This window comes from Atractosteus spatula, chromosome 17 (assembly GCF_055471065.1).
Source record: "Atractosteus spatula isolate fAtrSpa1 chromosome 17, fAtrSpa1.hap1, whole genome shotgun sequence".
NCBI classification, from domain to species: Eukaryota; Metazoa; Chordata; class Actinopteri; order Semionotiformes; family Lepisosteidae; genus Atractosteus; species Atractosteus spatula.
The window spans coordinates 16,733,291-16,750,732 of NC_142722.1; the positions used below are offsets into that span (position 1 = coordinate 16,733,291).

The 17,442-nt window shown below is 48.6% G+C and overlaps 1 protein-coding gene across 1 annotated transcript; it reads right to left on the bottom strand.

The window, feature by feature from the left end:
• Window positions 1-1,821: 1,821 nt before the first annotated feature.
• Window positions 1,822-17,300, bottom strand: LOC148819222 (aldehyde dehydrogenase, mitochondrial-like). The gene is made up of 13 exons (XM_088935982.1): window positions 17,036-17,300; window positions 15,092-15,196; window positions 14,357-14,497; window positions 13,381-13,460; window positions 11,178-11,289; window positions 10,032-10,160; window positions 8,834-8,947; window positions 8,303-8,405; window positions 7,369-7,553; window positions 6,003-6,167; window positions 4,273-4,430; window positions 2,831-2,945; window positions 1,822-2,327 (listed from the first exon to the last, which is right to left on the bottom strand). The coding sequence occupies exons 1-13, from the start codon at window positions 17,168-17,170 to the stop codon at window positions 2,295-2,297; spliced, it is 1,575 nt and encodes a 524-aa protein (XP_088792108.1). The 5' UTR covers window positions 17,171-17,300; the 3' UTR covers window positions 1,822-2,294.
• Window positions 17,301-17,442: the final 142 nt, after the last annotated feature.

Genomic DNA, 17,442 nt, shown 5'->3' on the forward strand with positions numbered 1-17,442 from the left:
ATGCACAGTCATGAATTTCTCTAGATGTCCAGTATATTTTGGAAACACGTTTCTTACAGTTAATCTGGACGGACGAGTGTTGTCTTTATATTGGGACAGAAGTAACTGAGGTCGCACACCCCATTGGACACTAACCGAACACTGTTGAAATGCTCTGTACAGTCCAATGCAAGCGATTCCTTGGAACGAAGAAAAAGAAGCAAAGCAGTTCATTCATTCAATTCATACAAAAAGATAACAGTAGCTTTCTAAATGAATGAAATATCAACCTCTTAAGAATTTTTTACTCTTAAGATTTCGATTCTTATTGTTTTCGGTAATAAGAGACGTATACAAATAATGATAATTAAAAAGGAACGTGTACGGCAACGCGTTTCATGTCTTAACTTCTACTTGTGATGCGAAAAGCGTCGCCGGAATCAGCCGACAGGCGGCGTCACGGTCGTGATTAAAACGCTCCGATTATCGGAACCTGTCTACAGTAGCTGATGCCCGTCTGTAGTGTCCCAGTGACTCTGAGTGCAGGGACTGGCGGTGATCGCAGGTGATTTTACCACAACAAACACCGCTCAAGAGCACATCATCATATATAAAATCTGCTCTGCTATTCGATAAGTACCATAGCGTTGGAAAGTCATAGAAAAGCGAAGAGCTACATATTCCAAGCAGTGTTTCGGGATTTACGTATCACGACAAAACATATGACATGAATTTGGAATGACTTCAATGCACTTAAGTAATATATTTCTTCAACCGTTCTCCTTGGGGTTTTCTTTAACTTTATAGCAGCAATTAAAGATGAAAAAAAGCAATAGGTCTTACAAGGAACTATTCAATCAAGCGTTTCTGACTGAATTCCCAGAGGGCTTCGTGCTTCGTGTCTTCTAGTATCAGTTCCAGCCTGAGTAGAAAATGAAGCATTTCACATAACTGTCCAATAGTGCATAAAGTGGTTAGAAAATTGATGGATGAGTGGATGTCCATAAGATTTTTTCTTAACGTCTTTTCCCGTTATTTACTTAACGCAAACAATCCATTAGGTATTGTTAGCTGTATAGGAACAGGGCTCTCTTTATTGAATACACTGCGTGTTCAATGAAGTATTTCCGTGCTAATAATCACCAACAGAGGGACAGAGAGGCCTATTGTTATAGCTGCTGTTTCAGTGCAGCCAGTACCTTCCAGAACTTGGAAAAGCAGGGTGTTAATGAGATAATAATTAAGACTTCTCTTCTTCTGGATGCTCTGTTCTGCATCTCTTGGTTTTAAACTTGGCTTGTCTCCGTCTACGACTGTGGCCTGTGCTCACCTTCTCTGCACCTGTCTACCTCCACTGCCAGCTGCAAACACCACGCTGCTTACTCTCACTGCTGTCAGCCTGGGTTTCTCTGGCTGCTCCCGGGTTTACTTCATTAAAACATATTACTGCTTTAATATCGTCCGCAGCGACACATTACAGTGAAACAAACCCAGGAGTAGGTGATGAGCATGACATTGCCAAGCTGTGTTGGATACGTACTACAATAAGTGCAATAATATGTTCACAGTCAATAATATACCCTCATCTACACAAGCTCAGCACATTTAAATAATAAGACATGCGTTTTATACAGTTGAAATCCACAAATATCTGGGAAATACAGCCCCACTAGAGGCAAAAGTCAAAGCACATCAATCGGCAGGTTAAAGCCAACATCTTTATTGTATAAATCTATCAAAAGATGGACTACTTCTGCAGTTAAGACTCCAGGCATGCTTTCTTTTAATGAATAAATCATTCACAGCTCAACCACATGTTTAAAAAGAGAAACGGACAAAAGAAATGTTCAAATGAAACCTCTATTTAAGTGCTGTGACTTTTTTTTAATACAGAAAATGCAAAACAGGAAAGGCAACAAACGCTAAGGAAAGAGCCAGAGCTTTTTCCCCTTCACATTACGTGTAGAGCTAGTCTGTGAGAACACGTTACTGCACGGCCCGGACGCAACACTGTGTATCCTCTCAATTCATTCTTTTCAGTATTAACTGCTCTAAAACGTTTGTGCAACGGACACTAGAAATAAGAGCTTTTAAAACCATAAATCCTGTGACTCTGATCCATCTATTCCACAATCTCCAACTTCCAGCTCAATGGATAAAAACAACAAAGCTTACAGTAAAGGGTGGGACAGCACTACAATGCTGTACAATGCATTCTGGTAAAAAAAGCACAGGAAGCACATTCAGAATTGTCGTTCTTTATAAGGTTTTCTCGTCTTGCTGTCGTCACAGTGGCGGTGTTCTGGAGAAAGAGCTTACGAGTTCTTCTGTGGCACCTTGATCGTCACCTGGAAGAGAAAATACTTGTGCTTATAAGGATCTGTCTGAAGTCTGGATCTGATGTGTGCTGACAATCATCTTCCACTGTGCTTGTGCTTTGACAAATATATTTCAGACATAAAAGGTATTTAATAGTTTTTTCTTCAATTAGTGAAGAAGCGTGACAGAAATTCCCTGCTGTGCAACATACTCCACTTTCACCCAGATCGTATTTATGAAACAGTAAAAAAGGTCTTCCAATCATCAACAGTATTAGCTCAAGGGGAAAATTACATCCTGAATAACCGATACTTAAACAGAAAAAGGACACTGCTGTAGAGAAAATGGCTACCTCAACTAAAGAACAAGTCATCAAAAGCCACATTAACAGTCATTAAAAAAAAAATGACCGTCTTGTGCCACTTCTCCACTAACAGCCCCTGTTAGAGTGCTACATTTGCATGTATATTCTCTATAATGGCTTTGAAGACACAGGTTTTTATGTTAAAACTCTGCAGCCAGATGGACTCACCGTTTTAACTTCGGTGTAGTTGTCCAGGCCGTACTCTCCCAGCTCACGGCCGTTTCCTGAAGCCTTGTAGCCCCCGAACGGAGCCTGGGCACCAAACACATCGTAGCAGTTGATCCTGCAGGCAGAGCAGAAGGGCGAGTGCTGTGGGATTAACAGAGTAGGGCAACCTGGCCAATGACCATGTGGGATCAATTACCGTATGTTGTCAAACCTGCACTGATTTCTCACCATCTGCATGCAAGATCTGACTGTTTTAGCCCTAGTTATTTTTAGATATGCACTGAACTGCTATAAATCCGATGGGCTTGTTAGTCTACGCACTAGCAAGAAGCTCGTATGGATGTGCTGATGTTACGGTCTGATGATCTTCCATGTCTCAGTTATACGGAGGAGGTTTTTGCGCAAATTACAAGGCAGCAGGGAGCTGTGCTCAGGACCCTAGAGGACACACTACCAGCGAGAGTGGCCTCTTCGAGTCTGCCCTCAGGTTCGTGATGGTGTTTCTTTGATCTGATGGCTCTAGCCGTATGGTTACCAGGCAGCGAGGGGTTAACCAGCACAGGACCCACCCGACTAAGGGAGAGTGAGGCACTTTCAGTCTGCTCAGCGACACAGAGACTGGGATAAGTGCCAGCTATGCTGATCCAGCTAGCTCACAAAGGACTTTAACCTTTTCTGCAAACATTTTGCAATGGTGTGTGCTTCCTGGAGAGTATCCTCGTTGGAGGATTTGTTAACCAGAAGGCAGGAAGAATCCAAATAAAATACGGAGGGGTGAGACATGCTCTGCCTGACCCCAGAGGCAACACCAGAGGCTTCTCTCACGAAGACGCTCCCGGCAGGGCTACCTTGTGAAAAATTCGAAGAGCCCTGTGGTTTCAAATCGGGGATTTACCTTCCCTTGACACAACGAGCGGCCATGGGAAAGCCACAGTGAATGAGGAGGTCAGTTTTATATGTGCTTTCAAGCTGATCTCTTCTTTGCTTTCTAAAGGACGGAAGCAGTGGCCCTGTAGACGGCTCTCACCCACACCTTTCCACCTGACGCACAGCAGGCCAGGAGTGGAGTCACCCCCAGACAGGAAGCTGCCGATGCCCAGAAAAGGCTGGAGTCATTCTGCAAGGCTTGCCAATGGCTTTGGCAGGAAAATGGGCTTGGGAGGCTGGACCCAGCTCACCCCTCTTGGTTACAGCAATTGGCAAACAGCCGAACAGCTAGCGCATTCTGGCTGTGAGATTTCTGGAGTGACACTTTTTATTTTTATTTCGGTGCATTCTGAATGTTGAAAATTGATCACTCACACATTAAACATCTTGAGCCCTGAAGATAGTCTTTACATTAAAAACTGTGTTCCCAACTGCTCATCCAGAGTAAAAACGAGAAGACAGTGTGGCACTCCCGAAGCCGAGCTCGAGGACGGCTCCCAGAGGGGACGTCCTACCAGACAGTGCCGGCTCTCAGGGCTCCAGAAACGTAGTGAGCCTTGTCGATGTCTTTCGTGAAGACTGCCGCTGCCAGCCCATATTTGGTGTTGTTGGCTCGCTCGATGACTTCCTCCAGAGTTTTAAACTTCAGAATCTGCATCACTGGACCGAAGATCTGCCAAGAGCGAGAAGAAAGCCTCAGTCAGACCTTCAGAAGCAGCTACCCCGAAAGAGGCGAGACGGATCAGCTGTTGAAAGAACTACGCAGGATATTTACTGAAATCTGTACCTTTTGGAGTAGAGTATTTAAATTTGCATTTCAGATCAAAATATTAATATGAGGCACAAGAGTATGAAAAAATAAAAGAGCTGTGAATGTACTGGCCAGTTCCAGCTTTCGCAGTCTGCCTGTTGATATCCAAGATGAAGCCTAGAGAGTTATTTAGGATGGAAAAGCAAGTGGTTGTAAAGATGAGAGGAAAATCCAACTGCAGAGAGACTAGGCGTCGCAAAATCAACAGTTTGGAACGTCTCAAAAAAGCACGAAACTACTGGAGGAGTCAGCAAAAGGCAAAGACCAGGTCATCCGAGGAATACAACAGTAACTGGTGACAGAAGCAAATGAAATCGTAGCTAACAAGACTGCAGGCAATCTCCAGAGCGCAGGGTGAAAGTATCTTCACCCGGTGTGCAGAAGACTTTGAAAAGAGGATTGCGAAGGCGGCACTGCAAGATGCACAGTGACCTCGCATCAGCACTAAAAACAGAAACGCCACATTAGAATTTACAAATGAGCCACGGTAGTTATGGAACAAAGTTTTATAGACAAACAAGATAAAAATAAACCTTATTCAAAGTGACAGAAAGGCAAAAGTGTGGAGAATGAGAGGAACTGCAAATGATCCTTTGCACTAGTTTTACCTTGTAACTGGTGAGGAATTTTACATTTCACCATTCAGTTAAAACTGGAGCTTTAAGGCTGCTTTATAGCATTTTGTAAAATGTTGAATTGCCAAGTAACTTTTTTTTATTATTTACCCACTCGATCTGGAATCGCCAATTGTGTTTCACAACTCCTGTCACAACCCCTGCACCAGGCGGGAGAGAACACGACTCCCTGACGTGTTCCTCCAGCGAGGGCCGCAGGGCGAGAGCGGAGAATGTTTCTCACCGAAACCACCGCAAGCATTCAGCGAGTGACAGGAGCGAACACGGTCAGCGTCTGGGTTCGCCTCCAGGGGAAGGGCCTCCAACCTGCCCTCCCAGCATCTTGTACCATTTCGAACTGTAGCAGCTAAGCCCTACTTTTGCTGCTGCTGTTCTTTTTCCCTTTTTCCATGCAATGTGCCACAACAAAAGGACCAAAAACAACCAACTCTTAATCGCAAAAAGGACCTGCGGATCACAGAACGGCACTGCTAGTACACTCCAAAAATAATTCAACTGACTCAATGATCCCAGTTCAGTTGAAATAACAGTTTGCAGTGCTGCTTCGAAGGTTAAAAAAAAGCAACAAAAGAGGAACATTTACAGTGTGCAGACATTTGAGCAGAAAGCTGCATCAACATGCTTAAGTACAGGTAAAGGTTCAGTCCATGCTGAAAGGTAAAGAAACAGTGTTTCGGCTGTGGAGCCTTCTTCAGGTGAGCCACCTGCACAATGACAGTACGATAAAGGCTGTACGAGAGGCAACACTAGCTCACACGAGCACGATGGAGGCTCCCAGAGCAGCTCCAGGGATCCGTACCTCCTCCTGGGCAATGGTCATGCTGTCCTGCACCTCCCCAAACACGGTGGGCTGGATGAAGTACCCTCGGTCCGCTGCCACGCCACCGCCGCACATGAGCTTGGCGCCGTCGCGCTTCCCCGAGCTGATGTAGCCCAGGACCTTCTGGAACTGCTCCTCGTCCACCTGCCAGCAGAGCAGGGCGTACGCTCAGGAGGACCGCCAGGACCGAGCCTGCAGCTGGGCCCTTGCATGAGCCTCAGAAAACTTACAATTAACAAGGCCCAAAACTTACAATTAATTACACAACAAAAGCATTTCAGAGCTGTGTCAGAACAAATGACAAATTCTTGCTTGGAAGTTTCCTCTAATGGGTTGAAGATCTTTTTAATAGTTTGGATCCTTCTGAACCTGAGTGATCTGTTCAACAGTGGTTTTCTACATTATCACTTTCACTGTTTTTAATTTATATGTCTGTACCTGCGGGCCCTGCTCCGGAGGCTGGCGCCCCGGCCGGTCTGTACCTGCGGGCCCTGCTCCGGAGGCTGGCGCCCCCCCGGCCGGTCTGTACCTGCGGGCCCTGCTCCGGAGGCTGGCGCCCCGGCCGGTCTGTACCTGCGGGCCCTGCTCCGGAGGCTGGCGCCCCGGCCGGTCTGTACCTGCGGGCCCTGCTCCGGAGGCTGGTGCCCCCCCGGCCGGTCTGTACCTGCGGGCCCTGCTCCGGAGGCTGGCGCCCCGGCCGGTCTGTACCTGCGGGCCCTGCTCCGGAGGCTGGTGCCCCCCCGGCCGGTCTGTACCTGCGGGCCCTGCTCCGGAGGCTGGTGCCCCCCCGGCCGGTCTGTACCTGCGGGCCCTGCTCCGGAGGCTGGTGCCCCCCCGGCCGGTCTGTACCTGCGGGCCCTGCTCCGAAGGCTGGCACCCCGGCCGGTCTGTACCTGCGGGCCCTGCTCCGGAGGCTGGCGCCCCGGCCGGTCTGTACCTGCGGGCCCTGATCCGGAGGCTGGTGCCCCGGCCGGTCTGTACCTGCGGGCCCTGCTCCGGAGGCTGGTGCCCCCCCGGCCGGTCTGTACCTGCGGGCCCTGCTCCGGAGGCTGGTGCCCCCCCGGCCGGTCTGTACCTGCGGGCCCTGCTCCGGAGGCTGGGGCCCCGGCCGGTCTGTACCTGCGGGCCCTGCTCCGGAGGCCGGCGCCCCGGCCGGTCTGTACCTGCGGGCCCTGCTCCGGAGGCTGGTGCCCCCCCGGCCGGTCTGTACCTGCGGGCCCTGCTCCGGAGGCTGGCGCCCCGGCCGGTCTGTACCTGCGGGCCCTGCTCCGGAGGCTGGTGCCCCCCCGGCCGGTCTGTACCTGCGGGCCCTGCTCCGGAGGCTGGCGCCCCGGCCGGTCTGTACCTGCGGGCCCTGCTCGGTCTGCAAGCTGAAGGGGTCCCCCACCACCCGCCTCCTGGCCCTCTCCACGCTGCGCTCCACGAACTCCTGGTAGATGTCCTCCTGCACGAAGGTGCGTGAGCCCGCACAGCAGCACTGCCCCTGGTTGAAGAACAGGGCGAAGTGGGCCTGCTCCACCGCCTCCTCCACTGCGGGAGACACGCACCGTCGTCAGCCTCCCTGAACCGGCAGGGACACATCAAGACACGCAGCTCCACAGAGACGGGCAGAGCTGCACCAGCAGGGCTCTCACCAGCCTGTGGCAACGAATGCCTCTGACCTACAGCAGGACAGCACAGGGCAGCGTCTATTTCAAACAGGCAGGTGGGATATAACTGAGGGGCGGCACAGGGGCGCGGTGGTGAGCACTGCTGTCTCACAGGGCTGTTCGGAAGGCAGGAGATCGTAAATTGAAAAGAAAAATTCCATTATTTCTTATGGGGAAAATTCCCCCGCGTTCCGAACCAAAGACTAGTTCGCTAAAAAATCACCTTGAATATATAATACCCTACAGACCATTACAGCAAGCTCTACTCAAATAAGCCAACTACAGCCGTAAAATAATCAATTATATCATCTTTACATTCTTCATTCTTTCGTAAAAGATTGCGATCCGAGTGATCGGCTAGAAGGATGGGCGTACTGTTGTTGATTATTACGCTAAAGAAGCCTTTTTTTTTTCCTTAGGGCCCATAATGAACAGCAACTACAAAACAAACAAAAAAAACACTTTCGCTGTGATCATAAACGAAGCACAGCTGCCTCACGGCGTCCTCCACCACAATGCCTGGAGCCAATGCAGAAACGAACAGCTGTTCAACTATACTCCTGGAATACGCCCCCAGGTCTCTAGGGTGCAGGGCCCAGCGAAGCCCGGAGAGGGGTGGAGAGCGCTCACTGTTGGCGTCCGACAGGATGATGTTGGGGCTCTTTCCTCCCAGCTCCAGCGTCACCTTCTTCAGGTTGCTGCGCCCGGCGGCCTGCTGGATCAGATGGCCCACCTGCAGGCCAGAGGACAGAGGACAGTCAGTGCAGGCCTGCTCACACAGACGGGGACCATGCATCACCCGAGTGCGCAAGAGCAGGCTGGCCCAGCGCGGTGCCTAACACATTCTCATTACTTTAGAAGTACAGATTGCACATAAATTATAATGCCAAGACTCACAGACTAACAATGTGATTAGAGACCCAAGAGGGGAAGGTGGTGTGTGACTGACCCCTACAAAGTGGCACAAGGCGTGACATAAAATTCCTGCAGCAGCATGCCAGCCAGATTAAAGTATAGAGGCAGGAAGAGCATAGGAAGGCCATACAAAGTACATTTTCTAACTTGCACATACAGTTTTGCTAAATTTCAGCACTCAAAGGTGCTTTACAGTTTTACAGTACATATAACAGAAATGCAGCAGTCCACTGTCAATGGCCTCACCTCAGTGGAGCCCGTGAAGGCCACCTTGTCGATGTCCATGTGAGTGGAGATGGCGGCGCCCGCAGTGGGGCCATAGCCTGGTACGATGTTGACCACACCCGGAGGGAACCCCACCTGGGGGAGAACACACCCGCGGGTCACTCGTGGCCAGCAGCCTGACGCCGGCTTTCGCCGACCTCTGCTGTCTATCTCCAGGACACATAAAAGGACAGTGAGGCTGTACGTGTGTCCGGCCTGTTCCCCTGACCGGAGGGTGGACACTGCACCGTGAAGAAACGTGTTCTGTACACAATCAACTAGGAGCAAAAGGAATATGGACAGAGACAGGACTTCTGTCCAGCACAGGTTGTACAGTCCCTCAGACATCATAGACACAGACAGAGGTCACACTGTCTTGATGGAACAAACTGCAGATTTGTCTGTCTCTGGAAAACCGTCTGAACTGGAGAGGATCTGACTGCGGAAGTCTGACAGGTCAATCTGGCTACAGGCTATGTGTAAAAACGATTTATGAAAGACTGCTGGGGTACGCTGTTTGAGCGAGGGAGTGCTTTCTTATGGGAGTCAGAGCCAGAGATGGAATGTGCCTTTATCTTATCACATGGGAGGTCTGGCTTTTGAAATTGGCTGTTCTTACAGTGAATCTATTTCAGTTTTTGTGAGTCTGAACTTGGAACAGGCATCTGTAATCCAAAGTCTTGATAAGACCAAATTCTTTATGACAATTTCTTTCTTTTAGTAACAAGTTCTATGAAGGAACATCAGCTCCGCTGGTGAGAATTCACCGCTCTTGCCCAGAGTCCTTCTCAGCCACCCTTTCATTCTGTAACCACTATATCCCATTCATGGTCAAGGGAAAGCACAGCCTATGCCAGAAAGCAATGTTTGTCAGGCGGGGTACACTGTGGACGAGACACACACAGACAGACACAGACAGACACACACACAGACAGACACAGACCTGGGCCAACTTTCCCAGAAGCCAATTAACCTGCCAGGATGTCTCTGGACTGTGGGGGGAAACTGGAGCACCCAGAGGAAACCCTCGTGACCACAGGGAGAACATGCAGACTCCACACAGACAGCACCCCAAGCCTGGGATTGAACCCGGGGCCCCAGAGCTGACCCCTGCCTCCCCAGTCACTCTCATACAGACAATAATCCAGGAGCTGCTGTGTGTGCGGCGAAGGGTACTCACCTCTTTGATGAGGCTGGCCACATACAACGCAGTGAGAGGAGTCTGCTCGGCCACCTTCATCACCACAGTGTTGCCCGTGGCCAGGGCGGGGCCCAGCTTCCACGCCTGCATCAGCAGCGGGAAATTCCACTGGCAAAGACAAAAGCAGGATCCGTGAAGAGCCGGACACAACGGGGGGCTGTGAATCCCGAGCCTCTGGATCGCCGGGTGCTCCGATCACAAGCAACAATCGCATCCACTGTGAAATATCACAAAAGGCTAAAATAGATACGACTGGAGCATCCAGCGCTCCTCGGGTACACACGCGCTGAAGGCACTGTCCAGTGCCACTAGTACTAGACTGCGGAGCGGTGGCTCTGTGGCTCAGGATGTGTGGCTGGAAGGCTGCCGGTTCATATCCCGCGGCCGGCAGAGGAATCCTACTCCTTTGGCCCCTGAGCAAGGCCCTTAACCCCAACTGCTCCAGGGGCGCCGTATAAATTGCTGACCATGCGCTCTGACCCCCAGCTTCTCCCCCTGTCTGTATGTCTCATGGAGAGCAAGCTGGAGTATGTGAAAAGACAAATTCCTAATGCAAGAAATTGTATAGGGCTAATAAAGTGATCTTATCTTATCTTAGATATTCCTGCTAAGTGTGAATGCGCCTTGTCTGCCCATCACGCTCAGACTCGTATTAACAGCTTGGGGCCTCTGGGAGACACACAGTACACCCTGCTGCCCACTCTGAGGCCTGGCCTGGGTCAGCCAGCTCCACCAGTAGGCAGTGCTCTCAAGCCTTCATGGCAACAAACAAGAATTGTATAGTCTTAGAGCAACACTGGGATTCCTTCTTCCAAATGCCATGAAAACACCGAGGTCAGACGTGTGAAGAAAACAATTTGCACAGACAGAGGCCGGTCTGAACCATGTACATCACGCACGACTCGTTCAGAGGTTACATCCGTCAGCTGCATCAATAACGTTCAGAGTCTCCCGTCGTCGTCTTTGTAGGGGGGCTCTAATCACTTTTGTAATTCGCCTGCAAAAATGTCCAAGACGTCGCTGCACAGCCCCCAGCCTGCAGATAATATCACAGTGGCGTATAAAGGTCAGAGTGGCCCGAGTCCGGCGGGCCTGGGCCTCGCGCTGACCGCGGCTCCTACTCACGGGAATGATCTGGCCGCACACCCCGATGGGCTCGTGGCGGGTGTAGGAGAAGTAGTCGCCATCGACAGGAATGGTCTTCCCTTCCCACTTGTCGGCCCAGCCAGCGTAGTACCTGCATCAGAGACGCTCGAGTTCAGGAGCGTGAAACAGAACCACACAGGAGCTTCCACACGGCAGCCCCATGCAAAGACCGACTCAGGGCCTCAGCCTGAAACTTAAAGACCCTCACACTCAGGTTTCCACAGACATTAAGGGAAACATCTACTTATGTTGTTTAATACAACCGGTCTCCGATTGTCAGGAGTGAAATCTCTGAAGACTGTGAATTGATTGTTTTACCACGGGTTTGTCCAGTTGTCTCCCTTTTCCAGTTTGCACCATCGTGTGACAAATACCCCCGATGTCACTGTAGTGGGCTACGTATTATTGAATAGACTGCATAAGGGATTATGCTGCAAAATAAAATGATTCAGCTTCAGCTATTTTCAGCAGTTTTCTAAATAATTCACATCTCAGGCTAAATCACTGCAGCTAATTTCAGATTCCAGAATTACTGAGCCATTTTAAAATTGTGTACTCAGAACGTTCTTGATCCAAGCTTGTGATCTTCAACCTGCCGCTGTTGCTTGGAAACATAAAAAAGTCCCTCATATGAAAAAGACATAGTGTAGAGTATATTTCCACGCTTCACTGCTTGGAAATGCTTCATTAAAGTGTTTTTTAACTATAAAAAACTACAGACTTTTGTGCACAGCACATGAAGAACACTAAATGTACGCAGCAGTAAGATTTTCCTGATTTACAAATCCTGGTTGCTGGGACACTTCTGAACTGGAAGGGAAACAGCTCCTTGCGTGACTAAGCAGTTCTGGGGTTTGTTTACTTCGTCTTAAGTTACCCTGAACATGTGCCAAAGGTCTTCCAAGCTGGAAGTCTTTTACAAAAGGAGGGTAGAAAACAACAGCACCAGCAATCCAGAGCGTACCTTTCCTTGAGCCTGCTGCTTGCTGGGATAGGCTCTGGCTCCCCCATGACCCACAATCGGATGCTTAGAAGATGCATGGATGAGCAGCAGGGCTCTACCCACAACTCTGTTTACAAAGGAGTGCTGTCTAGTCTTGATGTAAGCACACTACCTCTTAGATTTTCATTATGCCCTGACTGATGCCGGTAAAAACTGTAAAACCTTTCTCTCACCCAAGGAAATGAAACTTTTCTCTGCCTAAACACTACTAACCTCAGACAGAATTACCTTTCCCCCCTCTATGAACTGTATTCAGTACTGTATTGTGCTTGGAATGCTTAGTTAATCTCTATATAAAGACAAAGAAGATTAATTTTATATTTCTTAGAACAATATCAATACAACGTTGACTTTTTCCCATTTCAAAAAGAACAAAAAACCTCTTGCATTATATAGCACTTCCAGAGGTCAATATTTCTGAAATTAGCACTGTTGTTCACTCTAATCACCTGAATGCTACACAAGGTTTAAGCTTTCATCTTGGGAACTGCAGATGTACAGTCCAAAAAGTACAGCAGACCCATTTTCAAGAAACTATAATTAACATTCTAAGCATTTAGAGGTACTTCATCTGACACAAGCACCGAGTCTGACATGTTAGTAGTATTTCTGACGCAAAACTGCGTCAGTCCTTCAACTGTCCACGAACTTCAACATCCGAAACATGGAACTTAAATCACTGGGAATTCTAACAATTATTTAATACGATTTAAACCATTTGGCAAAAATATGCATTCTGGGGGCAATTTTAAATGATTCATAAATAGAAGTATGCGCCTGGGCAAACGGAGATCTAGCTAAATAATCTTAATTACAGTCCATATGGTCACGTACACCAATCAGCGATCGGTTGCTGTTGCTTCTTTTCTTCATCGAGAATGGGGATTGTTGTTCATGTCTACGTACAGGAGAAGTCTTGAATGTAATGCTTTGTGCTGAGTACAGTTTCCTTTGTTTATCCTTCTTGTGGTGGAAGCTTTAGACAAGGAAGCCTCCTGTTTCTCCTGCAGCTCATCTCTGGCACGGTATCTCCTGAATCACACTGGCTGTGCCTGTGGCTCTGTGACCATGTGCAAGCTACCATGCCGTCTGGTTCCTTCAGGAGGAGCCCGTTCAGAAATGGTATTTAAAGGCTGTCTTTCTCAACTGCGAGACTGCCCAAGCGAAGCCAATACTTACCTCAAGCATTTCACCACCATGGGGACGTCCACACTGTAAGCCACAGCATACGGCTTGCCATTGTCCAGGGTCTCCAGCGCCTGGAGGCAGAATAGCCTTTGTTACGCTCATTTCCATCAGCGGGCAAAACCTACCGCAGCACGCTCATCCAAAAAAACAATCATGCTTGGTACAACGTAAGAAATATTACAAACAATGGAGGCCACTTGAATCATGTTGTACATCTGACATGCTCATTGATCTTGTTCAAGCCTCAAGAACTTCATCTGAGTTAAAATCAATTCAGGCAACTTGAGAAAAGGGAACTTAAACTCAGAACAATGACATTCCTCCTGAAATGGAGCTGATCTGCCTGGAAGAGCTTGAAGCTGTTCTCCAGGACTCAGATATACTCTTGGGCACTGTCCTGATTGACAGGCCTCATATTATAACTGACAGTGGGCCTTAAGCCAAGATTGTCCCTGGACTTGAATTACTGGCTGAATGAAAGAACTTCCTGGTCATCCTTGACCGACAGCCCCCCCAGTCTCTGCCATGTGTTAAGGAGGGAGCCACACACTGTATGAGCTTGAAAGTTAAGGCATTACAGGACCATAACCGTCCTGCAATTAGAATGACAAATTGCTTTTGTAGTCTTTGCCTTTAAATGAAAAAAGATCAGTAAAATATGAAAAGGGCAGACTGCAGAACTAGTCTCCCATCGATTATTCCGGACGAATAATCAATGCAGCATGGTGGTGTGGCTGCGTTGGAGCTGGGCGCCAGAGAGCCTTCTGTGAGAAGTCTGCATGGCCTTCCCATATTTGCACGGGATCCATTCAGGTGTTCTGATTTCTCCTACCTCTCAAAGACATGCTGACTAGAACTGCTGGTAAACTACTGTGACGGTAAAACAAGAAAAGAGACTTCCTTTACTCCGTTTTTGCCGTCTTCTAGAAGGCAAGTCCTTGGAGAGCAGCGCGACACAGGAACTTACAGCTAAGTAGGCGGCATGTTTCTCGATCTGATCGGCCAATCGGTTCAAGAGGAGCCCTCGATCAGAGGCGTCCAGCCGTCGCCAGGGTGACCCGAGCCTGAAAGCCTCCCTGGCAGCCTTCACAGCTTTATCGACGTCTGCCTGAGGAGGAGGGAGTTTCAGAAAGGGCGACAAACACACTGGCCTTTTCTTGCTGCTGAGAAGAGGTTTGCCAGAACATCAGCAATACAAGCACATACTGTACAAAATACTACCCTGCTTCTAAAATGTCCATACACCACTGCCCCTTCCACGATTAGCACGACAAAATGGAATGCAGTTCCTTCACATCAAGCTTTTAAAAACTAGGGGCGGCCATATCTGTTGCTACAGATCCAGAATCCAGCAGGTCTTAAGAGTCACCCTTTACTTACCTCCTTGAGGAGGAGCAGAGTATTTTGAAATGAATTAAACTTCCTAAACACCTGGAACAAATCCCATTTGACGCTCAAGTGAAGAAGTTCCACAAATCTAAAATGAAAATATCCGAATACTAGAGCTCCGCAGGACCACGATCAGCCTTTCCTGTCTGAAATCGGTTAATTCACTGAATTGATCACAATGCACAGGTTCCCCATCTTTCTAACATAATGATCTCAGGGTGAATTAGGAGAGCTGCTGGATTCTGGCTCTCCTGGAGCAAGGACTGACCAACCCTCCCATACAACTGCCCGCACTGGTTCTCAAAATCTTTACCTTGTCTCCCTCGGCAACCTGGCAGATGACTTCCCCCGTGGCGGGGTTTATAGACGGAAAGGTCTTCCTGCTGACCGCGTCATGCCACTCGTTGTTGATGAAGATCTACAGGGCAGACAGAAGGGCAGAAAGAAATGGCACCACAGAAAAGCAGTTGCAGGGCAACACCCACATCTAAGGCCACCCCCCCCCCCCTCCTCCCCCGGGGACTTGGAATCGACAGTTACAGTATTTCCTTTCACACCTCCCCCTCCCTGTATGGGATCTTCCACTTATTAAACCAACAGGCTTCTACCACTCCAACAGCACAACAGGGATGAAGACTATTGCCGCCTTCCTCCAAACCCTGTGACGGGACCTGCCATCTGCAGTTTCTTCACAGTGTGAATCTCACCACACTGGCCACAGCAGAGCTCGCACCTGCACACACAGGTGCCCAGAAACCCAGGAGCCCTACACACGACACGGAATACTGACTGACAAAAACTCAGGGATCCTCGCTCTGCGGAAAGACAACTCAACAGGTTTTAAGCCTCAGATCTATTTTCAGGTCTGACCAGTTCCTAAAAGGACTGGCAGAGAATAACAGATCTTTCTATGTATATCAAGGAAATCTGTCTCTCAATGACCATTAAGAGATGGAACACTATTGGGGAAAAAAAATCAGCATTCAGTCTTTCATTTCAATCTTAAATAAAACCTTGGACTCTCCCATCCTGAATTTATCTCGTAAAAGCTTTCTACACAGAAACACTACAGTATTCAGGTTACAGAAATTATAAAATGCAAAGGAACAAGTAAAGGTTTTTTTCCATGCTGAAAAGAGAAGAAAAACACGTTTCGGCTGTGGAGCCTTCTTCAGCTGTGAAGGCTCAAAAAAGCTCTCAGCCAAAACGTTGCATTTCTTTTGAACAATAGGTTTTAACAACACTAAATTATCAATAATCAACAATACTAAAAGCAATGAATATGCTTATCTTTGAGTGTAAAAATAAATAAGAATATTTTGAGACTCATCTCAAAGGCTCATCTGTGTTTACTGCGGTTTGCTCCTGTTGAGCTGTGCAAGATGCATTTAGTAATTTAATAGTGTAGTGTGAATCTATAAGCAGTGCCCAAACATATTTTTTAATGTACGGTCTTAGAACCATTTCATTTATGGACAAAGGCCGGACTAATATTTAAATTCCTTATCTCAGATTTAAATGTAATCAAAGGTGTGTGCAAAACAGCAGTGCTGCTGATAATCTAAAGAAACATTAGATTAACATTAACAGCAGATTTCCCTGGGTAGAAGTTAGGACAGCTACTTTGCACTTATGAGTACTGTCAATAGATGAATCTTTTATACTTTTGCTCTAGTATTTTACCAAAATGAAACTTATAAACTTGCTTACTTTTTTTAATTACACAATTTTAAAAGTACTGTAACTCGATCAACATCTGAATACTCTTCACCCCTGGGGAGAGCCTTATACACTCTGTCCTTCACTACCCGTTTGCCTCCAACTCCCTGAGCTACACACGCCCCTCCCTGCCTGCTCCAGGCCTCCCGGTAGTATCAGATTCGACCTCAAACTCGAAACCACCGAGCTGCAAGAAAAGCAGAAGCCAGCGAGGTCGTATCCCCAGCTCGACACGACGCCCCCAGGACACGAAGCCAAGGTAAAGAAAACAAGGTTGTGCACGAACACGCAGCCCCTAATTCCCCCCTGCCTCCTCTCGGTTTCGCACAGGAATGCCCAATTTCAACCCCACTGCAACAACTCTGCCCAGCGGGATAAGCCCATCGGCTGTAGCGTCGCCACGCCATTACCGTAAGAAACCTTTTTTCAGAATCGCTGTCAGCTCATTAGGCAACAAGGGTCTGAAGCTGGCCGTGCAGCGACTGCTGAATAACGAGCCCCCGGCCGATGTTCGCGACGACTTGCCCTGCTGGGGTACCTTGTTGAAGTGCACATCAGGCTGGGGGTTAGGAGCGGGGATTGCCGACGCAGCAGAGTAGTTATGCGCAGGCAGCCGGGTGGACCCCCGGGCACAGACCCGGAGCAGCGATCTGGAAAGCACAGAGCGCAGCATGTTGCCGTTTTAACCCCGTCACTCGTTCAACTGCGGCCACAACCCGGGCTGTCAATCCTCGGACACGGCCAGGACCTACAGTACAACAGGCACTCGCCCACTCAGACGGGGCTCCCGTTTCGCTGTGTTTTACGCCCCCGATCCCGCCTCCTGCACCTCCCGGGACAGCTACACCAATGGGCGCCTCCTCTTGCAGTTCGCATTTTGCATTTACGGCCCTGCGCCAGGAGGCCTTGCCCGCCTGCGCCAGGACCGGAGCGGAGGGGAAAGTC

Coding starts and splice junctions, on each gene's coding strand:
- LOC148819222 (XM_088935982.1), bottom strand. CDS start 17,170: ATGCTGCGCTCTGTGCTTTCCAGATCGCTGCTCCGGGTCTGTGCCCGG. Junction 14,498..15,091: donor AGGTTGCCGAGGGAGACAAG/GTAAAGATTTTG, acceptor CCTCCTCCTCAG/GCAGACGTCGATAAAGCTGT. Junction 11,290..13,380: donor ATGGTGGTGAAATGCTTGAG/GTAAGTATTGGC, acceptor TCTCTGATGCAG/GTACTACGCTGGCTGGGCCG.